This window comes from Columba livia, chromosome 2, assembly GCF_036013475.1.
Source record: "Columba livia isolate bColLiv1 breed racing homer chromosome 2, bColLiv1.pat.W.v2, whole genome shotgun sequence".
NCBI classification, from domain to species: domain Eukaryota; kingdom Metazoa; phylum Chordata; class Aves; order Columbiformes; family Columbidae; genus Columba; species Columba livia.
Genome location: NC_088603.1, coordinates 153,507,917 through 153,535,155, shown reverse-complemented (window position 1 = coordinate 153,535,155; position 27,239 = coordinate 153,507,917). Strand labels below are relative to the sequence as shown.

The following is a 27,239-nucleotide window of genomic DNA, read 5'->3' as shown; positions in this document are numbered from 1 at the left end:
ATTTTGATGCTTTGAAGATGGCAGCGCAGTTTTGCTAAGGTGAAAAAGGAGTTGCTATGAGAGCTGTCTTGGCTTTTTTGTTGCCCCGGTAAAAACACGTTGTTGTTTTGTTTTCTAGGACAAACTTTGTATCTCTTTGTAATGTAAAGAACAGTGTGTTCTCAGAGTGGAAAGCAGCAAGCAACAAGATGAAAAAAACAGTGGACAGTTACAAGATAAATTTCAAAATCTTTTGGCACTGGCAAACATCAGAGTCAAAACCACTATTTTACCTTTTGTGTATACCCCAGGAGAATGTTTTCTCCTTTGGTGTGTTGAATCCGTGTGTTTGCTCATGTATTAAAATTGCTGCTTGGTCTGCAGCATAAAGATAACATAAAATGAATCCTAAATATCCCATATAGGTTTACAGGCTGAGATGCTCTCTGAAGCTGTCATCACTTCTGGGTTGTGGTTGTGATGGGGTGTGATGTTTTATGCTCCGCAGCTTCTGGACAAAGCCACGGCTAAAGGGATTTAGAGAAGCTGACAGCAGATGTAGGCTGGGAGACTGCTGGAGAGACATGCTGTAAGTGATGAGGAATTGCCAAGGCAGAGAAAAACAGTGCAGAGGGACAAGATAAAAAATGTGGGTATCACCTCATGGAGTCTATCTTGCCTTGCTGTGTCAAAAGCTTGGCTAGGGACTGGGACTTGCAGGGGCCTGGAGACCAACATGAGAAGGCCCCAGGCTCTCATGGAGAAGAGGAGAGTGAGCAAACCACAGCTCTCACACAGACAGAAACTGTTCTCATTCCTTCACCAAGGTCACAGAAGCCACTGTGGAGTTGTTTTACTTCTGTATTCATAATACAAAAAACAAGTGGTAAGACTCAAGAAAGGATGGCTGGTTATCTTTGAAGTGGTCCTGGATAACCAAGAGTAACTCATCTTCCCTTGTGATGACATTACCTGGGAGACTTTTGCTAGCACCCCCCTTTACATACCCACGTCCTGATAGCTCACAGCACTGTAGAAATGAATGTTTGCCCAGCCAGATCTCTCTTCCTGCTTTGACATGACGCTGTATGTACCAGAGGTGGGTTCTACCCCATAGCTCAGGAAGGTAAATACTTCTGGAAGTGGGACGCATGTGTTGGCAGCAGTTCTGGTCATCAAAATGGGCTGTGCTGACAGACACCCCTTGGGCCATGTGGCATTTGGGAAAGGAGCAGGGAGGGAAAGGGGTCCTTGCTCTCCCCGTATGTACACCTCCCCCTTACGCTGTGAAACAGCGGCTGTTTTATTGCAAGATTTCATTTGTGATTAATGAGTTATTATCAGCACTGCTAGAAAATCCACCGGAGTTGTTTGTCATGAGGTAGCATTCATTTCCTGCACAATTCCTGCTTTTGGCCATCATGTTTGGCTGAAATCGGACACTGAGGTGACAAGCACTGGGAAGCAATGGTCGGTTTCAATTTAGGTTGTATAAAGAGACCAATTACTCTGTAAACACATCTGTGTGTGTTTGGTATTGATAGGATTAGCACAAGGTAATTCATATTCCAAGACTGTAGAGTAGCTCCAGATTAAAGAATATGTCCTGCAAAGGAAATTACCAAGACATTGTTTGTTAATAACACTGAACACACTTTTTTTTTTCCTTTTTTAAATTAATTTTGAATATCAGCCTCACACTTCAGTGCTGTCTCAACAAGCTATTACACCTCACTTAATTAAAGTTTTGTTAGCAGACTGGCTTCTTGAAGTTTCCAGGAGATATTGAACCTGTAGCCTGTGTAAATTTGTATTTCCTGAAGTCTTATCTTTCAGCTGAACTCTAGATTAGTGCTGCATGCTGGAGTTAACTGCGTAACTCAGGGAAAGCAGCATTACATATGGTCTGGCATCACCTAGGAGAATTATGAAGATATCAGAATGCATTGCTTGGGTTATTATTAACACAGTTCCAATAGATATTTCCTGGTAGAAACGTTCACCTTCACAGAAGCACAAACATTGCACCCTTCTGCTGTTTTGGGTCCTGCCTCTGTGAACTGTTTCAAGATTATGGGAATCACAAGAGCACTGTGAGGCTGCATGTGAAGTTACATCTCAGCTCCCTCTCTGCAAAAATAAATTCCTGAGACCTAATGCTTTTGGAATGCTTACAGACAGACACGAGACTGATACAAGAAAGCAAAAAGCCATAATTTTAAGAAATGTGATTAGAGTCAATCAGATTCTTTGAATTATCTTGACAATATCTCATAACAGAGGACAGTGTGACTGTAGAGTTTCTGGCGTATTTTCATGTGGGTGACACTTGCCCACAATTTCAGTTCCTCCTTCAGGTTTTTCCCTTGTCATCAACAGGCAAACTTTATAACAATGGGCACGGTAGGTAACCTTCTGTCTGATTTTTGTCAAGCTGTGGAAAGCAGCAGGACAGGCACCATACAGAGGTTTGGTAGAGTCTTCATCAGTGGTAGAGTTTAAAACAGTTTGACCATGGACATGTAGAATAAATGCAATTGTTTCATTTTGACACCAGGCTATGGTCTTGACAAGTCTTGGGAAATGGGAGAGGTGCCCGAGGATTGGAGGAAAGCAAATATCACTCCAGTCTTCAAAAAGGGCAAGAAGGACGCAGGTAATTATAGACCGGTCAGCCTCACCTCTGTCCCTGGGAAAGTAATGGAACAGCTTATCCTTGGTGCCATCTCAAGGCATATCCCCAGCGGGACCTGGACAGGCTGGAGAGTTGGGCGGGGAATAACCTAATGAAATTTAACAAGGGAAAGTGTAGAGTCCTGCATGTGGGCAGGAACAACCCCAGGTTCCAGTATAGGTTGGGAAATTACATATTAGAGAGCAGTGTAGGAGAAAGGGACCTGGGGGTCCTGGTGGACAACAGGATGACCATGAGCCAGCACTGTGCCCTTGTGGCCAGGAAGGCCAATGGCATCCTGGGATGTATTACAAGAGGAGTGGTTAGTAGATCGAGAGAGGTTCTCCTTCCCCTTTACTCTGCCCTGGTGAGACCACATCTGGAATATTGTGTTCAGTTCTGGGCCTCTCAGTTCAGGAAGGACAGGGAACTGATGGAGAGGGTCAGTTGTAGGGCAACAAAGATGATTAAAGGAGTGGAGCACCTCCCTTATGAAGAAAGGCTCAGGGAGCTGGGTCTCTTTAGCTTGGAGAAGAGTAGACTGAGGGGTGACCTTATTAATGTTTATAAATATATAAAGGGTGAGTGCCACGAGGATGGAGCCAGGCTCTTCTCGGTGGCAAACAATGATAGGACAAGGGGTAATGGGATCAAGCTGGAACACAAGAGGTTCCACTTAAATTTGAGAAGAAACTTCTTCTCAGTGAGGGTGACAGACACTGGAACAGGCTGCCCAGGGAGGTTGTGGAGTCTCCTTCTCTGGAGACATTCAAGACCCGCCTGGACATGTTCCTGTGTAACCTCACCTAGGCGTTCCTGCTCCAGCAGGGGGATTGGACTAAATGATCTTTTGAGGTCCCTTCCAATCCCAAACATACTGTGATACTGTGAGAAACTAGTGGCTCATTCTGAATGTAGACATGTATGCTGGACATACATCACTCCTCTGTATTGTTCTTCCTTTCTTCCATCATTACATACAAGATGGTAGAGATGTGACTCAACTTAGGTGACACCTCTCACCATAAATGCTTGCATTAAAGTTAACAGGATTACAGAGTCACCAAAACACTGAGCCTGTGTAAAGGTGCCTGCCACTTTCTCGTTTGAAAGAGTTTTCAGGTCCCCTTAGCAACTGGATTTTGCACATACAACAAGGTGTTTTTAATGAGTGATAGTCATCAGACATTGATCCCCATGCTGAAGAGTTAACATTAATGCCCTCTTCATGCTGCAGCTGTTATTCAGAGATTTGCTCACATTATATAAGTAGATTGAACGATCCTCTTACATGTTTCTCTTCAAAATATCCTTGAGGGTGAATTTCCTTCAGAACTAATTTGTTATTTATTTTCCCCTCAGACAAGTTTAGCTTTGAAAACAGTTTCAAATCAGCGCTGATATGGATGGAAAACTTTACTCCATTAGTTTGTGGTGGTGTGGCACCTCACAAACCCATGAAATGATCCCCACTTTTCTTGTTTATTGAATCACTGCTTTCTAAATTAAAATGAAGCCTTTTCCAGTCACAAATAGATTTTTTCAGCAGCCAGTGGCCTCATTCATTCTTAAGCCACGGTAAAGACCTCCATTCTATTGCCAGTCAAGTCCAGAGCTTGACTTAGCCAAAAATATCCACAAACCTCCCATTTTCCTAAAAATGTTATTTCTCCAGTTTAAGGTAAAACATCCTTCCTAGACTTTAACTGTTGATTGTGTCTTAGAATGACAAATGCAGGGGTATTTTTTAAAGACACAGTTAATGATGGCAGGGAGGAAAGAGAAGGATGCAATTTCATGTTCTCCTAACAAGGGGCAAGGAAGCATCTGAGGTTTGAAATGGCTTTGAAATTATGCCTTCTTAAGACAGTATGTTTGAAAGTCTGCTCATCACAGGCTGAGTGGGAGAAGGATCCTGTCATTCGTGATCGCTGATAACTTGTTTGCCAGATCAAAATTAAGAATAACCTTTCACCACCAGTTGTAGCACAGCCATCATCCTTTCTGCTTTCTCAGTGGGTACCAATGAGATTACAGTCAGTTTGCACATGACAAACTAAAAATAAGCCCAGCAGTCTGTTAAAATTTAACTCCCCCAAAGCATTACATCCTAACAGGCTCTACAGCCTAGTACAGTTCAGCTGATCAATGGGAGGTGAATCATACATCTTATTTTTTTTCAAAGCTTTCCAAAAACTCAATCAGAAAAGAATTGTGTTGTGAACAGGGAATGATGTATGGTGTTGTAATACCAAGCACAGATTGCATGGTAAAGTCTTTGCAGGATGAAAGCCCCGGGCTTTAAAAACTGCAATGGTACAATTCAAACCTAATTCTTTCTCCTAATAAAACCTTAGCTAAATCCTGTCTGCTTCCAAGCCTTTCATTGCTTTAGCAGGTTTCTCCTATTTTGTACCTATCTGTCTGTTGGAAAACACATGAAAATACAGCATTAGCTAAAGGGCACCTCAATTTGCCATCTGTATTCCAACTTATTACAATGTAAAGCTTTTCTCTACAGTTGTAAGTTTTCTCTTTAAATTACTCTTTAATGCTTCTCTCATTCACCAGAGACATAGATACTCAAAATGGGGTAAAAATTATTGAGCTGACAGCAGATAGGCTGGAAAAAAAATAAAAAAGAGAAAACATCAAAGAAAAATATTCAGCAGCTTTGAACATCTTGAGTTTAGTGCATAGTGACAGTATGTTTGGGGCCATCTTCCCCAAAGAGGGAAATCACCAGACATCAGAAGTGCGTAGGTCATTGAAGCATGGAGCTTTTGACACAAAAGTATTTGGCGATGGGCTTTCCTGTCTGACTGTCACCATTTCTCTGCGCCCACTGTCTTTCACCACAGACCTGCGTCTTCTCTTTCTCTCTTGGGTTCATGCTTTGAGCTCTCATCTTTTACTATTAAAGTCACTGAGAGTTTTGCCAGTAATTTCTGTAAGCATAAGATCAAGCTCTTACTTGCCTTTCACACTCTTTCTTAAGTTTCTGAAATGTTTCTTTCTAGGCTTCATTCCCCAAAGCACAGATGTTCTTTCTGTCTTTTTTTTTTTTTCTGGCTCAAGATTAGAAACACTTCAGAAAAGCAGTGAATAATTTGACTTGTCAGATTTCTTCAAGCGTTTTGGGAAATCCTCTTTAGGATAGGAGTGATGATCAAGCTAGTTCAGATTTTCCAGCTCTCCTGGAAATAGAAAACTAATGTCTGTAGGATGTTCAGTTGCCAGAAAATAAATTCAGATACATATGCACATGCTCATTCCCATGTACAAACCTGCCTATAAATAATTAGGTATTCATGTTATAAATAAATAAATATCTTCTGTTTGCTCATGTCTAAGCCTTGTGAACAATTCTTGCAGTTAAAGCTGCTAGATTAAAGCTTCCTGACTCCAGAATGCTGCTATACCAAGCAGATGTATCCTGCAGTACTTCCCACTGGCATGCTGCATATAGAGAAGAACACTCATGTAACACTTTCTATAAATATAGCAGCCAACATACACTCCGGAGATGTCATAAGGGTTCCAAAGTTAAGTTTACTTTGAGGTTGTGAGCTTAAATCAGAAGTAAAAATGTTGTAAAAGATGTTATAATGATTGAATATACTTTCCACATTTAACATCTTCACAGCTCTATTTAATTTCCTGCAATATTTTTAGTTCACATAAAAAGATGTTCTCCGTATTCATCAAAAGATATTTTAATCTTGACTTGGGGAAAATGAAGCTACTGATTTCTGCTTCCTTTATTTAGTACTTTTAATTTGACATTGTGCTCCCACATCAGCTTCTTGTCACTGTTCAGGGAACCAGGGAGAAGAACTGGGTCAGTGGAAGTGTAGGAAGTGTAGAATGATGGAGTAAGGAGACAGATGTGCATTTTTCTGATTTAATGTCAATGTCCTATCTGCTTCATGTACTGGAGTTACAATCCCTCCTGCACCTCTTTGCTGGAGTTATCAGGCTCTTGACTATAAAGATAGGGTACTCTTTTTATTTAGAATAGACCAGCAGCTTCAATCACATGCAACCACATAAAATTGTGTATTCTTTGGGTAATATCAGACACTATCTACTTCTGCCCTGCATTCACCAAAATAATGACAAAGTCATATCTATGATGAGCCTGAAGCATTTAAAAAAAATACCTAAAAGTCAAGTGTCTCAACTGTAACGTACACGAGGAAAAGTCAGACTGTAATCACTTACTGCTATAGCAAAATAACTCCCAGAAAAGGCAAATAAATGGGCAATGCCTCATGCTCTGAGGAAAAGAAAATAAAATATCCAGGCCTAAGCCAATACTCAGTGTCAGAGTGATGTGAAGATCTAGCCCTTCCTGATGCCAAATCTGACGCTTGGCTTAACTCAGTTTGTGGAAGTAAGATACACAAAGTATGACATCCTGTGTATTGAAGACTTTCTGGATTTTATGACACTTCTGTTCAAACTATCATTGCTTTCCTTAACTGGTGGCCTTTGTATATGCACTGCACTTAAGAAACAAAAAATATTACTATGGGACAGGTTTCAGTGGGATGTAGAGATACCTGAACCAGTTTTCACTTGGCTATGACAATAATGGAAGCAGATTAACTGTGACAGCACAGGATTTTGTACTGTCAGATTAAATCATAGCACTAATTAATTGGGTTTTAGCATGGAAAATGAACCCATTCTACTCCAGCTGCATTTACCTTAATACCCTATCTAGCTTGATTAGTACTATCATTTTAGTAGTAGAACATCCTAGAATTAAGTTAGAGGTACTAACAAGTAGCAGTAATCACTTGGCTTGCAGTTTGACCAGATCTGTATCTCCAGTTTCAGGTTAAGGTTGTAAGGCTGTGCATACAGAAACATGTCCTGTAGGGCTGAGGGCAGGGTAAAATTAAGGTGGATAAAAAATTGCACAAGGGCCAGCAATGTGTGCTTGCAGTCCAGAAAACCAACAATATGCTTGGCTGCGTTAAAAGGAGCATGACCACCAGGTCGAGAGAGGTGATTCTGCCCCTTTGCTCCGCTCTGGTGAGACCCCACCTGGAGTCCTACGTTCAGCTCTGGGGTCCTCAGTACAAGAAAGGCTTGGACCTGTTGGAGTGAGTCCATTTTGTGTCTTTCTGGAGTTAATGTTAATATTAATATTAATCACTTCTGACTATCTGGTCTCTGGAACACCTCCTTCCCTTCCTTGGTCCTTGACCTTGGTGTCTGCCAGCCTGTTTCTCTCACATATTCTCACTTCTCTCTTTCAGCTGCAGTTGTGCAGCAGTTTTTCCCCAAAAAACGTTTTCCTAGAAACGCTACTATCATCACTAATGGGCTCAGCTTTGGACAGTGGTGGGTCCATCTTGGAGCCAGCTGGCATTGGATCTATCAGACATGGGGCAAGCTTCTGGCACCTTCTCACAGAAGCCATCCCTGTAGGCTGCCGCTACCAAAACCTTGCCACACAAACCCAACACAGCAGGCGGAAGGACAAGACACCGTGCTGATGCATATTGATTCTAAAAGGTCATTAGGATATAGGAACTGGTCAATCCCAATAGTTTTCAGGTGATACATTTGTGAAGCTAAGTCTGGTCTGGAATTTGTATGTGCAAATCCTATATAACATATCTATACTTCATTTGTTCCTAGCTGGAAATGGGGAATAAAGGAAACTCACTCATGCAAAAAATGTCTGACCTGATGCACTGACATCTTATCAATTAGGAACATTAACTGAAGCAATTGTTAGTATGAGCCTAATATATCCAGCTTGTTGTACTGAGAGAGCACATGGAGAGAAGCCAATAACCCCTGAATTCAATCTGATTTTAGCTGTTGTTTCTTGTTTCTTCTTCTATCATTTATGTCATGAAGTTTGGGTCTGTGGGACTGACTGATAGGAATTGCTACTAAATCAGCCTATGAAGTCATTGCTGGATCTGATGTCTGCAATACAAACCCTGTTTTTGAGCTGATAATGGAAAGGTTAATGGTATAATAAAGAATTAATAGGCAGACACATTCAATTTACTCCTTGATCTGTAAAACAGGGAACTAACGATTAGTGCCAGAGGTAAATAAAATAAAAATAAAATATACGAAACCAAACCAAAAACCACAAACAAACCAACAAACAAACCAACAAACAAAACCAAATGAACAAAAAAACACAAACAAAACCAAACCAAAACACAACAGCAAAAGCAAAACCAAACACGCAAAAATCCAGCCAACTTTCAGGAACTGAATAAAAATGTGTATGTGACAGTATCCTCCAGCAAAAAGAATTTCCACATATTAAAAAATGACAGAAAAATAAAGCTGACCTTGGGAGTTTAATAAATAGAGCAAGGTAGAAAGATGCAACTGAATGTACAAGGTGATTGCTGCGTTATTAACTTCTGCTGTTCAGGTCCAAGGGAAAAACTCTTCCTGCTTTAGTGCACGTCTTGTAGAAGGAGAATGATACAAAATTCCTGGCAGAAATATTTAGATGTGAAAGATTTCCCATGCTTTTTTATCTTTCTTTCCTTCTGTGAAGGAAGAACACAGTGAGCCATGCTGGAGGAAGGAGCGTGAGTTCCCTCAAGAGTCTAAAGCATGAAATATTTCTTAGCCTATCCCATAACTCCAATAATGGTGTGTGCAGAAATTAATTACATGCTTTCTATTATGGATGTATTGAATCATTGTGTCAGATAACCAACATCCACAGCCACATTACAGCTGTTTAGTGCACACTTAAGGTGGGCACCTTGGGATACATCTTATAACCTTACAAGTTGAGTGTAGATGCGCACTTACTTATAAAATGTCGCAGTGACTGAAATAATGCTCATACTTTAATGTGAAGTATTCAACTTGAAAACCTTTCAAATTTTGTTGTTGTGAGCAATTAACTTTATCATCAGACTTACCACATCACCCTCAGAATTCAAATAACTTGAAAACTAATAGATATTTTTACTAGGTGAGGTGGGATTGCAGTGTTTGAACTTTTCTCTAACGATAACATTAACTTAATAGGAGTAACTAAGCTTTAGTTCTTTAGAAACTATTACTTTGATAGTTGTCTTGGCTCTGGAAAAACACTATAAAACACGCACCCTCAAAGGTAAAAATGATGGGGGGGAAGTATTTCTAAGGACATCTCATTATTAATTTTGTCTTAATCTCATTTTTTTTCAATATTCAGTTTTGCAAATATTTGAGTGTCAAACATGTGCGGTTACACTGGTAACACAGAATAAGAAAATGCAATCCTTTTTTTCGTATTGTTAAATACTATATTTGAAGACTTGCGCCCTGAGGCCAAATGGAAATCTTTCTTCCTTTTTGCTTTTTTATCATTCCCAACAGTGCGAGGGAATGTTAGGTTTGATTCGTGGCCAGTTGTCTGATATTGTGAGTGAGATTCATCTGACCTAGTCACCTAAGGCTCTTTTTTCCAGTTCGAGGAGTAGGCACTTCTAATACATAGTTCCTCCTAAAGTTGATACCTAAAATAGAGCAGATGAATCGTGCTTTCAAGGCCCCCAGTTTCCCCCACCACTTTAAAGCAAGCCAGGCACATTGAGATGCAGACACTTGCGCTGGCAATGTCTGAAATAAGTCGAGGTGAATCCCAGCCTGTTTTTCACATGCATATGGCCTGATTTTGATTCAATCAAAATGCAGGCAGAAGTCTTAACTGACAGAAGGATAAGGCTGAGCTCCAGTGCTCACTGAAGCCAATGAAAATGTTCTCATTGATTTAAAGGCACTTTGGATTAGCCTGTAAGAAAAAAACTAAGAAGAGAGGGATGTTGAAGGAGCAATCTTGTCCTGATCCTTAATTTCCTATTTAAAAAAGTATGGACTGCTTTGAGTATACACCAGACTTCTGAGCCTTTGTAGGGCTTCTGCTGCTGGTAAGCAATGGAAAAATCAATATACAATTGGTTGTGAGCATCTTGATCAAGACTACTCATAAGTCATTGAAACATCATTGGAACAGTTAGAACCTATGACCTAAATAATTAATCAATGTGCAGAACAACTTCAAACCATGCTATATCAGATACAAATATACAGGCAATGCTATAGATAACCAAGGCTAATATCCATATATAATCAGAGCACTGAGATACTGGATTGTGTGATTCATTCAGTACATCTTTCACCCAGGAAAGGGTTTCTGCCTCATGCTCACTGACTAATGTTTTCTCTAGTCACACTGGTAATTTTGCCATGCCATCCCTGGAGATGTCCTGATGGGACGTGGAGGGAGAAAAATCTGACCTTCCACACACTTTACATGTCTGTGTCAACCATCACAGTAGTGTGGAAGGTCAATAAAAAAGCCCAAACCTGACACTCATCCCCCTGCAGCACTGAAATTTACAGGGAAACAGAAAATCTCTGCACGTCTGATGCAAAGCTTCCCCGTCATCCCAATATTTGGGACTGGCAGAGGCACTGCAAGCTGTGAGCGCAGCATCAGTGGTGTTGCTTTCTGACCCAGGCTTTCTGCTTTTCTTCACCTAGATGAGATGAGGTTCAATTCAGGCATCCAAACACCTGAAGCCTGGAGGGCAGGTCAGCTCACTGGATGAGCTTTATTGGCTGGCTGGCTCATCAGATGTCATGCTCTAACTGAAAATGGATTTAACTCTCCACTTTTACAGATTCATTACAACACTGAGATTCCAGCCCCTTTCTGCATTGATGCCACAACAGAAGAAGGTGGCAAAACTCAAATTAGAAACATGAATTCCTGTTTCCATGGATGTAGAATGAGAATAGGAAAGTTATGTCAAAAAAAACCCAAAACCTTCCTTCAGTAAAAAAAACAGTCGCTTCATTTAGGAGAGAACCAAAGATTTATATTCTTTGAGGATACAAATATGAGAGTTTGTATCCTGCTTAGTACAGCCTTAATTGCTTTGCTAGATTGTATTCTGCATGCAGAACTTCTCATTACTGCAAATTGGGTTTTATTTTTCTAAATGTACTTACATATGCTGAATTTTGTGCTGTTTCAAATTACTTACTCGACTAAAAAGAGCTCTTTCTTCAAAGAAAAACAACCAAAAATTTTCCCTTCCACAATACTTTTTTTCCCCTGAAGGTTTGATAGCACTGTCTTTGTTTGAAACTGTCAGGTTAAACAGGGATAATGTAACCTGAGATATTAACGAGTCATTTGAGCAAAAGGACCATCATACATTGTGTTGAGAAGCATTGTTGCAGATGCTGGTGAAACACTTCATTAATTACATTGGGCAGGTCTCGCAAAGGCTGATAACTTCCTACAAAAACTTCAACTTCAGACTTCAAATGACATATCACATGCTTACAGATGATCATTCTGAATTTTGAATGCTGATTAATTGCTTTTGGTAATGCAAAGCAGCAGAAATACTTTAAAACAGTGTCAAATTTACATAGGTACAAATACCATGTGCTGTTGTTTATTTGTGTAAATCAGAGTTCTGAGGACACAATGACCTCTAAAGAGCTTATCCAAAGTTCACCTTCAAGAAGGATGTGATTCATTTGCTATGCTAATGCAACTCATAATTTACTAATGAATGCAAACCGGAGGTGACAAAGAAGCACACAGAATTTATCTGTATTGTGTGCTTTGTCTGTTCCTGTGTTGGCCTTAGCAGCTGTGTTAGCACCACAGTTTTGCAGCCCACTGGGAGCTGAACACCCTTCAATGCTCTTTCCTGTTGAGGTGCAAATCCTACTCACAGAATCACAGAATCCCAAAATGCTAGGTATCGGAAGGGACCTCAAAGTATTATCTAGTCCAATCCCCCTGCTGGAGCAGGAACACCCAGATGAGGTTACACAGGAAGGTGTCCAGGTGGGTTTTGAATGTCTCCAGAGAAGGAGACTCCACAACCTCCCTGGGCAGCCTGTTCCAGTGTCTGTCACCCTCACAGTGAAGAAGTTTCTTCTCATATTCAAGTGGAACCTCTTGTGTTCCAGTTTGAACCCATTACCCCTTGTCCTACCATTGGTTGTCACCAAGAAGGGCTTGGCTCCGTCCTCATGGCATTCAACCTTTATATATTTGTAAACACTAATGAGGTCACCCCTCAGTCTCCTCTTCTCCAAGCTAAAGCGCCCCAGCTCCCTCAGCCTTTCCTCATAAGGGAGATGCTCCACTCCATCATCTTTGTTGCCCTGTGCTGGACTCTCTCCAGCAGTTCCCTGCCCTTCTGGAACTGAGGGGCCCAGAACTGGACACAATATCCCAGATGTGGTCTCACCAGGGCAGAGTAGAGGAGCAGAAAAACCTCTCTCGACCTACTAACCACCCCTTTCTAATCCACCCCAGGTACCATTGGCCTTCCTGGCCACAAGGTCACAGTGCTGGCTCACGGTCATCCTGTTGTCCACCAGGACCCCCAGGTCCCTTTCCCCTACACTGCTCTCTAATAGGTCATTCCCCAACTTATACGGGAACCTGGGGTTGTTCCTGGCCAGATGCAGGACTCTACACTTGCCCTCGTTATATTTCATTAATTTTTTCCCTGCCCAGCTCTCCAGCCTGTCCAGGTCTCTGGATGGCAGCACAGCCTCTGGCGTGTCAGCCACTCCTCCCAGCTTGGTGTCATCAGCAAACTTGCTGACAGTGCACTCTAGTCCATCATCTAAGTCATTGACGAGTATATTGAATATATTGAATAGTACTCGTCTATTCTATTCTATTCTATTCTATGCTATGCTATGCTATGCTATGCTATGCTATGCTATGCTATGCTATGCTATGCTATGCTATGCTTTGCTATGCTATGCTATTCTATTCTATTCTATTCTATTCTATTCTATTCTATTCTATTCTATAACACAGCCTCTGTAAGCACCTTTGCTGAACCACGTTAAAGTTACTGACACACTCTCATTAATTTGAAGATGAGATATTGAAAAACCACTGTTGTAAAGGGATTTATCTCTAAGCAATTGGTTATTCCCCTCACATTTCTATCCAGACCACATATCTTGTCTGATATTTTAGGGCTGAAATCTTCTCTGTCCTTCCTCTCTCTTCTCAACAAATTGTTAAAAAAAAATCTTCCCAATGTTCATATAGAACTATGAAATCAAAGAAGCCCTCGGACCACAAACAATTTGAAATTGGGTCCATCTTTTTGAAACACCGTTTGTTTTGAAATGCAGGTGTTAAAGGGCAGAAGACCTGTGGCAGTGGTTTGACTGATGTGCCGCTGAGTTACAAGGAGTGGTTTCATTTCTACACTGCGAGAGAGGGCACAGCAGTGAGCATCTGGCCAGCTGGGGAAGGTATGATTAGGAGACAATGCTGCTCAGGTTGAGATCCAAAAGGCATTTTCATCCATGTGACACTGTGTTCAGCGCTAGGACTCTCAGTTGGTATAATGGAGCCATTGAGAATTTAGTCGTGTGCTCCTAGTGCACCATGAGACACCATGGGGGATCTTCCATACCCATATAGGGCTGGAAAATATGTTACAGAACCTCTGTGACATCTGTGCCCCTGTGGAGAAGCAGCTAGAGAGTGAAGCTGCACCAGGACATCCACCATTATCTGATCAAAACCCATTCCTCATGTGGGATTCTGACTGATATAAGGTGCCTACATCGATATTTTTTTAAATGGCTATTTTTGTGTGACATCTGACCTAATGTAAAGACATCCCCATTTTTTCATTGTAGAAAGACATGAGGAAACTGGGGCTGTTTAGCCTTGAGAAAAGGAGACTGAGGGGAGATCTTATTGCTCTCTACGACTACCTGAAAGGAAGTTGTAGCATACAGGGTTTTGGTATAGGACAAGAGGAAACGGCCTCAAGTTGTGCCAGGGATGTTTTAAATTGGATATTAGGAAAAGATTCTTAACCGAAAGGATTGTCAGACATTGGAACGGGCTGCCTGGGGAGGTGGTGGAGTCACCAGAGATGTTTAAAGACGTGTAGAAAAGGTTCTTAGGGACATGGTTCAGTGCTAGAGTTAGGTTGTGGTCAGACTCAATGATCCTGAGGGTCTCTTCCAACCAAAATGATTCCATGATTCTATATTCAAGAATATTCTTCATTCAGCACTCAGTGGCCTTCCCCTTAGCCTCCTGCTAATGCCATTTTGTGGGGTACAGGCAATGGGCCACAGCTGTGTAGCCTTTTTGTCTGACTCATCCTCAATGCCAAAGTACAGCCTGTTTATCTGTGGAGCATGAAGGAAAAATTAAGAGTCTGATGTAAGAAAAGGTTTATAGGGACAGCATCAAGTCAAACTGGACTCAAAATCTGGTTTAATCTGTAGGGAGGTTTGATCTGTCTATTGACATAGTATTTGGCTGTGTTGATTTGTGTATCCCCAAGAAAAGCATTCTTCCATACCACCACTGTTTATTTGATCCACAGTTGCTGTAACATGAGTTTAACCGTTGCATCTTTTAGCACAGATCCTTTCTCTTCTTCTTTTCTCCCTGTGAATAAAGTACTTTGCATTCTGCACAGTGAAAAATCCTTTCCTGACTGATTGTTGTGCACTAGATTTGCAGCACCTCTGGATATACGAATGGGTCATAGGCTACTGACCTTTTTAAGGAAAACTGATGTGCAGTGTTGTCACACAGAATAAGATGCAGTGATGACTCTGCACTCTTCACACAATGCAGAAAAGATCTCTCTCCCAATCTAGCTGTAATACTTCACACTTTCAGCTGGGAAAATCCTGAGTCAAGTTCCTTGTTACACAGACAACATTGCAACCATCTCAGGTGCAAAATGGTAAAGATCTCTGTAGAGTTAATGCCATAAAATTCAGGAAGAGGCTTTTAAAGTGTTAATGTTTGTCTTTTGTAATCCAGAGATTCCACTCAATCTGCCAGAATTGAGCCATATATCTGATTCCAGAGGAGCTGCATTATCAGGCTTCCATTGCCCATAATGGAAAACCCACTAAACTCTTACTTGGACTTGGAGTGCACTGCCAGTGCTCTTGTGGGGTGCAGGTTCTGTGCAGCCATCGATCTTTTCTTTACACTATTACAAATCTTTGACCATGGAAGAAAGTTCATTGGGTATGGCACCATGGCACCAAGTTCTTGTGTTCGCGCAGAAAGGTGAGCATGTGATGAAGTTTTAGATGGCACAGGCAAAGAAGATAGAGTCCAAATTGGACATCGCTTTTTCACTTGGCAATCTCACCTGTCTGAAAGTGCTAGGTTAGGCTGGGAGTATTGGTATTGCTTCTAAAACTATGTTCTTTTGCAATGTAGGGTCAAAAATATGAAAAACAAAACAAAACAAAACAACAACAAAACACAACAAAAACACACACAAAACAAACAGCAAAAACAAACAAAATCTCTAACAAAACTCCCCCATGGGTCAAAGTCTTGGGTGAAGAGTAAAGATTCACTTTTCAGTTCCTTTTAAGAATCTGGCCAGTTACCAAATTAATATCACTTCCCTACCTAGAAATCCTGTGTTAGAGACTACAGTGGCTATTTCTGTACAGTACTCTCATACTAATATCAGACATTTACTTTCAGATATATCACTTTCAGAGGACCTAATATATTTGATGTGAGAAAAGGAGATTTGGTCAGGTGGGATAAAGGGTGGGTAGGCTATTTGACTGGGTTTTGTTGTTTTGTTTTGTTTTCCTTCTCCTACAATCTTTTCATCTTCATTGATTTCAAGTGGAATGGTAGAAAACAGCCCAACCATGTGTTGTGTCAAGGCAAAAGTCATGATGGTGGGTTCCGAAGTTTCATCCATTTGCATTCCTTGGAGCTCCCTAAAAATTTGCTTAGAGGACATAACACATTCCTCTCCTCTTTTCTAAAGAAAGTGGAAGAATGTCTGGGATGATCAGTTCATGTCTGTGTGAGAGATCCTAATTCTTGGGTAACCCTGAGATTTTGCCATGTTTGAATCTTTCATCTCTCTGAACACAACAATGTTCATGATGCTTAGAAAGCATCCTGCAAATTCCTATTCAGGATGCTTAAGTGTTGATGTGTATGATTAATGCTCTTACCTTAGACTCTTTATATACTCTAAATTCACTTTACTTCTTTACAGGGTTTGTTGAAGGCTAGGCACTTGGCTATTGAATTACAGACTGACTTTCAAATGTCCTACACTTTTCTTCCACAAAATTTAGCAGAAACTAATATACAAATCTTAAAGTTTATCTGCAAATGGCTTCACAAAGATTTTTTTACATCCTTTGGATAAAGTCCTCTTAGAAGCATTTCTGAAACTTATATTATTTGCTATTAGGTAATGCGGTTTGGGTCTGTGCTGCTCCTGCTTTGCCGTGCTACAAGATCCACCATGTTTCATAGTCTATGAGTCTCAACTCAATCAGCAGCATGCTGCCAGCCATAGATAAGGCCATGGACAGGCATAGTAGCCATGGCAGATAAAAGCCCCAAGCAATAGTTCAGTCCAATGTCATTCACTTAATGCAAAAATAGAATTCAAAACCACTAACAGAGCAACTCAGAATATTTAGTTGCAACAGTCCAAAGTTTTTTCATCCTTGTTCAAGCCACAGGACAGGAGACACCTAACTGTTTGGTAGCTAATGCTGTCATTGCCTACTCTTCACTTCTGCAGTTTGTCCCCCAAACACTGCTGTGATAACATGTCTGGGCCTCTTCTTGTAACATATGTATGCAAGGTCTTTCAGAGTGTCTTTAAAACTTGTCTCAGAAGATGAAACCAGGATCTTGGTAGGTGAGTCCTGTATCCCAAACTGAGAAAAATCAGGCAAGAAAATGTGGTGCTCTGGGCTTTCTTATTTCGCAATCTTATGCCAGCAAACCTGGGAAATGTGTCAGGCCTTTCTTCCAAAATGTTCCATAGAGCAGAAAATCCAGGATGATGGTGTTCAAACTGTCTGATATTGCTGACCCAAAATATTTTGTACCAGCATGCCAGATGCCCTAAGGAAGCTGGCAAGAGTGGTACACAGGGCACTGGAGCAAGTTTTGAGGAGTGGACCTGAAAAAAAAGCAACAAGAGGAGGAGACCTTAACCAGGCTTTTGGCTTGTAGGTGGAGGACAGGAGAAAGGAACCACCTGATTTAGAAGCTATTCTTTTGCACCTTTCATTACCTGCTGTGAAGCACAGTTTTCCACTCTCAGATCTTGCATTTTAAAAGCTTTCCAAACTTATGGAAGCAGTAGTGAAGCCAGTTTGTGGGAATTCCTGCCAATGCAGGAGACAAGGTCATAACAAACAGGTTTGGCATGAGTGACCATTTAGGGCTTTTCTGGTTCAGTCTCCAGCTGTGAGAGGGACAAGGGTTCTTACTTCTGCTGCCAATGGACTAGTGTTATTCTGGGCTACCACTTCATCACCTGCCAGACCAGCTGCTGTGCCAGTGAGAGTAAAGATGTTTTGGAGATTTCTCCTTCCTAGAGTATCCTCCAGCACCTTCTAGAGCACCCTGCGCTATCTCTGCCAGTGCAAGAGTGCAATTCAGCTTACCGAGTGTGGCATTTCTACCCTGTCCTTGCTGTAGATGACATTAGGCCAGGGACTCCTGCGTGGAGCTGTGGATGTGCTCATGAGCTCTGCGGAATCTACAGATGCACAGGAGGGACCTTGGAACATCCCAACCTGAAACACTTGCTGCTTTTTCCCTTTCTCCTCCAGGACCTCTGCTGAGTTTCTCAGTGCACTTTCCCGCTCCCCTCTGCAGGGTGCACATTTGTAGCCTCTCAAAGTTTTCCGATCTTTTCCATCACCTTTCTCTTGGTACTGATCTTTGTAAGAGTAGCTAGCCTATTTCTTGGAATAGGAGAGATATAAGAATCTAAATATTAAACAGTAAATATTCCCAAGTCTGTGCAAGTCAGGCATGCATTCCTCTCTCTGAAGAGCTGTTCTCAAATATTTGGTAATGTCTTTTTTTAGTGTTAAAAATCCCAACTCCAGCCTCTCATTAGCAACCATGAAACGATCAGTGCAAGATACTGCAGATGTTCTGTGAAAAATGAAGTTTGGATGCAGAGTAAAAGGTGGTGGGTAGGAATATACAGGAAATGAAAGAACTGTGAGAAAAGATGCATTTTTAATCCTTATGGGCAAAGGCCAGTAGTTGAAGAAAATAAGGTTGTTCCAATGTGAAATTTGGGAAAGTGTGTAGAAACCATGGTTTTAGGAGCATATTGCATTGAGAACCATAAACTAAAAATTCAGCAAAACATTGCCAGATTTTCCTAATCTTAGAGAATGTCATTAGCATTTACCAGGTGGAAGAACAGAATGAAATTAGAACACAAGTTTTAAGAGAAAACAAGAAAGGACCAAATGGAGCAAAAAAGAAAAATTACAGATTCATATGAACATTTAGAAACAGAAGAAATTACAATGGTGCACAAGAAATGGTATTGAAGAACTGAGAGCAAACATAAGTCTATTCACTGTCACACTGGAGGGGAATCCTTACTAGTAATTGTTCAAAACATTTTGCTGTCCAGAGCCTAGATTATTATTTTGAAAGCAGGATCCTCAACCACACATAGATGTGATACCTAAATTTACAGCAAGGGATTTCAGAGAAACCCAGTCATGTATGAAATGGGCTGGTATGGCTGGTAGGCTAATCCTTTCAGGAGTAAAAATATATAAATCCTATTAAAAGGTGGTGTTTGTAATTGTATGCAAAACAGGGCTGAACATAATGGATGACATTCACCTAATTTACAGAACAAACTTCTCCAGAGGAGCTGCTCACTACAGTGTTTCCTTACAGTTAGACAGAATAAATTGTGCCTGTTGGTGCTTGAGATCAATTTGATCTGTTTACCTTAAAACAAGATGAATTGTACATTTGAAGCACATGTTCATCTCTATTAACTGTAAAACTAATTCAAGACTTAAAATTCTGTCACAGAGGACAAAAATTTGCCAAAATGATGCCAGACGCAAATACTTTTTTGGACTGGCTATGATGTATCTATTCCTAATAACAGATTCAAAAGGACTGCTATATTTTGGAATAGGTTATAAGCAAATTACTCTGTGATCTACTACAATTTTGAAGCAAGAGATAGTGATCAGGATCCATGAGGAGCACCTATATATGGAAGAAACATTAAAATTCTGCATTATATTGGCTTTAAATGAAAGCAGATATAGAAGAAAAAATCAAAGAACATGAAAAATGAAAAGAAATCAAAATTCACCAAACAAAACAGTCTGTGTTCATCTAAGAAACATTGCATTGATGATCTTGCATAGTCATAGTTGCTTTTTTTTCCTGGAAAAAATATGTGTTGTTTTTGGAATGCACCAAAATAGCATGATTTGAAAATATAAGTGTTAAACATTTGATTTCCAATAACATGAACATTTATTTATTAGAATTGCATATTAGTTTAACAGTGACAAAAGAGCACAGCCATTTGTTTGTCTGGAACTTATGGATAAAATAATCAGGATTTTAGGCATAATGCTACAAATTGGTACAATGTCGTGGGCTGTGAAAAAATATGCAAAATGATAGAAAGGATTAAAAACTGAAGAACTAGATTTAGATGCTCAAATCTGATTTACAGTCTTGAAGTCTGAACTGCCACCAACTGAAACACTGTTCAGTTGGAAGCTCAGGCTTAAGAGAACTCAATTTTCATTACTAAACCTTGACTTATACCCTATTTTTCCCTTCTAACCCTTGGTGCTCTGTGTCCCATGGATAGTATCGTTACAACTCTCAGTTTCTGACTTTCTCCCTTTCTCCCTGTCCCATGAATCCCCAAGCCAGTGTCCATCTCCACTCTGTTCTTCCTCTGTCATTTCAGTAGTTTCTTTCCCTGTGATTTGCCTGTTAAGATTTTACAGTCAGGCTCAACCACTGGACTTACACTGTTGCCTCAAAAAGATGAAATTAGACAGTATAGATTCAGTTATTGTCCTGTTGCCATAGGACAACATAGACTCATCAACTGTCAAGCGAATAAGAGTCTTTATGTTTGAAAGGCCACAATATGGGCATAGGTGCTACATATACCCATAATATGGCCATAAATAACAAGGTGAAGATCTTTGTCATCTTTGATAAGCAAGGGGGCTTGATGAAAAAAACATAACACCTGTATAGCATCTTCCATAGAAAGAGGACACAAGAAAACTTTCATGTTTTATAAACACTGAGATCCGAAACAGAAGAGGCTACAGGGAAATCAGTGGGTTGCGTAGCATCAGTGGAGATTAAAATTCATGACGTGCTTTGAACGCGGTTGTCATTTCAGATGCTAAGGGAAGATTGCTGGGATGTGATTTGATTAACTTGCAGTGGGTGTTTATCCTTTGGAAACAGTGAGGTAGGAGGACAGGTGACCTGTCCAAGATGGATTGTGGTTATGCGTCCCAACACAGACTTCTCATCCCTGCACACCCCAGACTCCTGCAGCAAGGAGCAGGGGCTCTGTGGGCTGTGTGTTTTTTGGGACTGTGGTTCCTGTTCAGGGGTTGGACCTTTGAGGCACTTCTGGGCTGCATCCATGCAGGTCCTGCACCTGGGGATTCAGACATTCCCTGCCTGGATTTGCCCTCAAAATTATTCATGGTGACTTGTGATCTTCAGTCTCATCCTCTCACCCTATTTTTGCCTTTTTTTTTTTTGTCCTGCAAGATCTTTTGTTTTCATGGATGGGTGCTCACTTTGGAGTGTGGGCTGTGACACACAGAATGCTCAAGCTAGCAGCATCCCTTGTCTGCTAATGCCAACATTTGGGTTATTTTAGTGACCAAGGAAAAGTCTTTTCACCACTGTGAGACTCCTTTTCCTGCATATCAAATACATGGGTGAGATCACCTGTGTTGAGTTTGATTCATGGGGAAGGAGAACAGGAGGGAAAGCAGTATTCCCTTGCTCTATAGAGCACGAATACCCTCTAGTGGTAAAACCGCAGGCATTTCTAGGTAAAAGATGACAATTACACTACTGACTTAACTTCTGTCTTTCTCTTGGATAAAAATTTGTACATCATCTTTAATTGACAGTGCTGTTCTGTTGAATGATATTGTAAATTCACTCCTTTAGTTTAAGTAGCTGATGATGTAATTCCCTTGAACTGTTTTCAGTGTGTTTCACTTTTCATTAAATCATTTAAATGATACCCGTGAGCTGATGAGTGACTGAATTTTTGCATGGTATAAAGAAATCGCTGTAATGGAAAGCATCAAGTAGCAGTAGCTCAAGGCTTTAAATGGAGAATTAGTGATGGTGCCTCTGTAGTGTCTGGGATGTGGGAGATCATAGGTGATTTATGGCTAATTGAAAGCATCATGTTGTCTCAGCTAAGTTCTCAGCCGTTCTCAGTCCAGGGCTCCTGGACTGGGGTTCTTGGGAAGCCAATGAGCCACTGGCTCCATAATTGCAAGGTAGGGACAGCAACGAATGGTGTGACAAAGCAAGCTTGAAGATGCGGCAGGAACATCACAGAATTACAAAATTAACTGTTGAATGTCTTGAACAACAGGAGTGTGGCTATACAGAGATGGTAAAAGCCACATTCTGGATCCAAAGGCTGCTTCCTATCAATCACATAATGCTTGGCTGGTGAGTGGATGAAGGGGAAACTCATCAAAGAAATCTAGAGTTGTTTAGCATAAGCAAACATGTAGCATGGAGGGTGTTGGGCTCTTCTCCCAAGTAGCAAGTGATAGGACAAGAGAAAATGGCCTCAAGTTGCACCAGGGAAGGTTCAGATTGGATATTGAAACAACTTATTCACTGAAGTGGTTATCAAGCATTGGAACAGGCTGCCCAGGCAAGTGGTGGAGTCACCATCCCTGGAGGGGTTTAAAAGGTGTTTAGACAAGGTTCTTAGGGACATGTTTTAGTGCTAAAGTTAGGCTAGGTTATGGTTGGACTCGATGTTCTTGAGGGTCTCTTCCAACTGAAACGATTCTATGATTCTCTAAACACATTTGCTTCTGTTCTAACCTCGTTTGAAATGGCCTATCTGAAATCTTCCTGGCATAGGAAACTTCAGTCTCAACAGCTAATGTTAGGAAACTCACAGCAAATTTATCCTTTGGGGGTTGCTGGGAAACATTTCACTGTTGCCTGTTCCTTGCATGGAGGGTGCCAGTTGGTGGTGTTTGGAGGAAATTCCCTCCAAAAGTTGGCAGGACCTATCTGAAGCTCACTTCTCTCTTATTTCAGCTGCAAAAATATTGCAAATTCTCAGAACACCCTCCCTTAGCTCTAAGTTTTCCCAGACGTGAAGGGAGCAAAACCCCAAGACAGGTGAGAGGACACATGTCTCTGAGCCGAGGCCCTGGCCCCACAGCCCTTGCTCTCTGCCTCCGCAGTGCAGGCTGTGGACTCTGCTCATTTCACACAGTGAAACATGCAGGAGTTTCATTCAGCAAGAAATAAAATCACACTTTAGGTATCAGATTGAAATTCAAATCATGTAGCACACACTAAACACAGTTTGTTTCTCAACAAGCTTTCTTCCCTGGATGATTTCAGTACCCAATGCCTATAATTTCTTTGATGTACCCCAGCTATGAAAGCAAGGGATCCAGAGCTTTTATAGAGAGACATACCAGTTTATTCACTAAGCTCTGAAATATTTCCATGGCCACCTGCCCCTCTGTTTCTGTGAATGAGGTTTTGGACACACGAAGTACCGGATCATGAGCTTTCCTCACTCTGCTTCACAATAATAACTTATGAGACTCCCTTGATTTTCCTTACCTCTTTATGTGTAAAAGATTTTAAATAGCTTGAACCTAGAAACAGTTTTTCACAGAAGATCAACATGACTTTATATTGGACTGAATTGGATTTGCCAGCAGTGGGAGTTAAATTTTCTGTCAGATCTCTGTGTTCTGGAACCTCACAGGCAGCCATTAGCACAGGGCCAGTGATTTATCACCCTCTGCTTTTCCTGGAGAGCAGAACTTTACTCTGTTGTTTCTCTTTCAAACCCTTTCATCTTTTCATCTGCTTAGAAGGGAGTGCAAAAGAGAAGGAAAATAGAGATGCAGTGCAGTTTTCAAGGGAAGGTTTGTCCTGGTGCTGCATTGTAGTGAAGAGTTTACTGTTTCTCAGGATGTGCCAGGTAGATATATTCCACTGCAAACTCAGTCACATTTTGTGAAGCACACAGCACATCAGTTTGGAATAGATCTCCTGAGCATTATAGTCCTCTGCCATACCTTACATTCCCTTCCCAAAATGCAGTATGACCCATTTGCTTCCTGAAGAATGCAAACAAGTTAACTAATGATGTCTGTCCCAGGACTATTTGGGATCTTGCCATGATTTCTTGACTGCAAGACCCCTGTCCAGGTTGAGAACCCTTGATCTCCATGAGAGCCCACCTCACTGTTCACCAATAGGAAGCCGCCATCCCCTGAAGGTCTCTACCCAGGATTTTATAGGCAATATCTCCAATGCAAGTGCAGAAAGGGGTAACAATGCTGTGTTTTTTCTTTTTATTTCATTCCAGGTTTCTGATTGTCTTGGGGTGTTTGATCTTAGCTGTCCTGACAACTTTCAAGGAGTATGAAACTGTTTCGGGAGACTGGCTCCTCTTGCTGGTAAGTGGACTGTGGCTGCTGTGTCATCCTGGTAATGTCCTTGCATTGAAATCAGCCCCATCAGCAGTGATCGAAACTTACTCCCAACTTTGCAGGCAATAAGATTTCTTCTTCTGGTCCTGGAGCAGTTGTCATAGACTCACAGCAAATATATTCCTTTCTCTGCATTTCCAGCATGCTTGTTTTGTAAATGCTGGAGTTCATGCTCAAGGCTGCCACTTGGCAGAAGAAGAAAAAAAATAGGGAAAAAACTCTCACTACATATAAATGTGGCATATTTATCGTTTTATGAAAATGACCCCAATAAAGAGCTTCCCCAGCTCCCTTAGCTATCATGAAGTAGCACAACTTCTTGCTTAGCCTGGCCTTGTAGAAAAGCATCCCTAGGGAAACTACACAGAAAGAGTATTTCTGGGATCTCACTTTCCATTTCCTCTTGTACCCCTAGAGACATGTAGATCTGAGCAAAACCTGAGTGCCAAAATGAATGAAAGGTGAATATCCCTTGCATGTTCCTTCTCAAAAAGTGCCTGTATGAAAACAGACTCATCTCCTAGGGAAGATGAAACTTGCTTTTTGTCCCTATTACCCTTCTTAGACCCATCTTTTCACATTTCTAAAAGCCTGAGGTTATTTTTCCTTCTCCTCGGCTTGCTTTTATGTGGCTCTCAGTGGTTTTCAGAGGTGCCTAGCAGCTGTGGGTATGAGCATCAGGAAAAATCCCCCTTTCCTCTTTGTCAGCTATTCACAGAGAGGAAAAGTAACTGTGTGCCCCACGCTGCCCTTGTCTATCTCCACTGAGCACCTCAGAGGAGATCTCTCCTCCCCTTTCCCTCCTCATGCTTAGGAGAGTTCTTGAGCAAGGTGGAAAATTCCATTCTCCCATGCACCAGAAATTTAAGGGAATAATAGATGTTTTAAATTTGTCTTTTATATACACTGTATCCTGTCACTGTCTCTGTAGATATGGCTGCGTGAACAAGCTGCTGGTGGGTAACCCCTGATGTGGGTATATAGTGCACTGAGGACTTCGCAGTCACCACTCACAGGTGTCTTCTCATTTTGTGAGAAAAAAAGGGGGCTTTTATGAAGTAATTGCCCTTCCATCAAGGCAGGGTGAGCACTTCTCATCTACTCAACAGCAGGGGGACATCCCTTCTGCAGACTTAGTAGGCTACAAAGCTATGTGCCACTCTGCCTTGCCTCTTTCGTCAACCTATATTGTCCTCCTCACTTTCTCACTCTCTCTCTTTTTTCTCTCACATACACCAACCCTTGCACCTCATCTCTTTCCTTCAGCTATATCCTTGTGTCCAGAATTATCGCAAAACTTGTTACAAGTCTAACAATGTAGTTTATGTCTTTGATACAGGAAACTTTTGCCATTTTCATCTTTGGAGCAGAGTTTGCCTTAAGAATCTGGGCTGCTGGGTGTTGCTGTCGCTACAAAGGATGGAGGGGGAGACTCAAATTTGCCAGGAAGCCTTTATGCATGCTGGGTAAGCACATTCTCTTTACTACTGTTTTCCACATTAAGTCCTTTTCCCTCTGAGTCAGTCTGAGGGGATGTCCAAGAACCAGTGAATGGCAGCACAAAGAACACTGGAATCAGATCTGCCCTTCGTGCTATGAGCTGTGTCCTGCTTGGAGTTGGTATTTAAAGTAGCCGGTAAAAGCGATTCATTCAAGAGACAGTTGGGTGGCTGGCCAGTGAGAAAAGAAATGGATCCTTTTCAAAGAGATTTTTCTCGTCCTGAGTGTCACTGCATTTTTATTAAGCTCATCCCCAAATACACTGCTTCTGCCTTCGGTTCCAAACCACTTCAGATCCCACTGCTGTGGGATCTTTCCCAGAACACTTTCATATCCAAATGCTGTGTTTTACGTTTGTAATGTTGGTCTGCATTTGCAAACAAGTATCTTTGTGATTTCACCTATGTTATCTTTCAGGCTTGGAAGGCATTGCCAACAACTATCATAAAACTACTCATTATTCATGTTTGAATCCCATCCTAAAACTCTCCATTATGTCCACAATCCAACTAACCACCATTTAGGAGTTCACTGCACTCTGAGCACCTCTCATGCACATCCACATTCACTGTATCCAGGACTCTCTGGTTTATTTTGGTGGTCTCCAGGCCAAGCACTGCTTTTTGTTCTTCATTCGCGCAGCACATAGCACTATGGGAGCCATGGTGTTGCAGTTACATGAATACCTGTCACCTTCTTCCCTCTCCCTCCTTTTGTTCATCTTATGGGTTTAAATGGTAGACAAAATTGTAACAAATTTTCATTGTCCGTCTCTGCTATCCTCAATTTGATGGTTTGCCTTTGGGTGCTACTGTTGTATAAAGACTTATGTGGTATTTCTACTAGCATTGTAAAGGCTAAGCAAGTGGGATTGACTGTCTCATACCTTCTAATTAAAAGTGCCATCTCATTTCTGAGAATGAATCTTCATGGATATTTGGGTAAAGAACAGAAAAGATTCCATTTGATTTATTGATATAATCTATTGGTTGTCACTGGCACAAATTTGTTTTGAGAATGATTGAAAGTGAATGAATCTGAAACCCACCCAGTGCCACTGTTTTTGGCTGGAAATACAATATGAACACCATTTAAAGAGTGAATGCCTAGAGAACATTTGAAACCCCTCTTTGGAAGCACTTCTTGCTTTTCTATGTAGGGGGGAAACAAGGAAAAACAAACAGAAAACAAGAAGCAATGTCATTTACATTTCAGACTTCCTCGGCTGATCAGCAAATTGGCACTGCGGGCACTCACAGAAAACAGTACTGGCTTTGAGATTTTAATGGGGAAATTCAGCCAAAAGAAAAACAACACTAGATGCATCATCAAAACTGAATTTCTTATCTGCTGACCTATAAGTCTGCTTTCAAAATGTTGTTCCTGTGGACAGATTAATTTAGGGTTGTTTTTCTGTCAGCACTGTTTCTGTGCATTCCTAAGCTGGCTCAGCCAGTGCCTCAAGTCCAGAGCATTGATCTGTGCACAG

General features: G+C 41.2%; 1 protein-coding gene across 2 annotated transcripts in view; it reads left to right on the top strand.

Moving 5' to 3' along the window:
• Nucleotides 1–27,239, top strand: part of KCNQ3 (potassium voltage-gated channel subfamily Q member 3) — a 214,968-nt gene that overhangs the window by 151,785 nt on the left and 35,944 nt on the right. For both annotated transcript variants that reach the window (XM_065050202.1, NM_001282826.1), the window contains 2 exon segments: nucleotides 24,127–24,217; nucleotides 25,590–25,716. In XM_065050202.1, coding sequence (XP_064906274.1) covers nucleotides 24,127–24,217; nucleotides 25,590–25,716 — 218 coding nt within the window.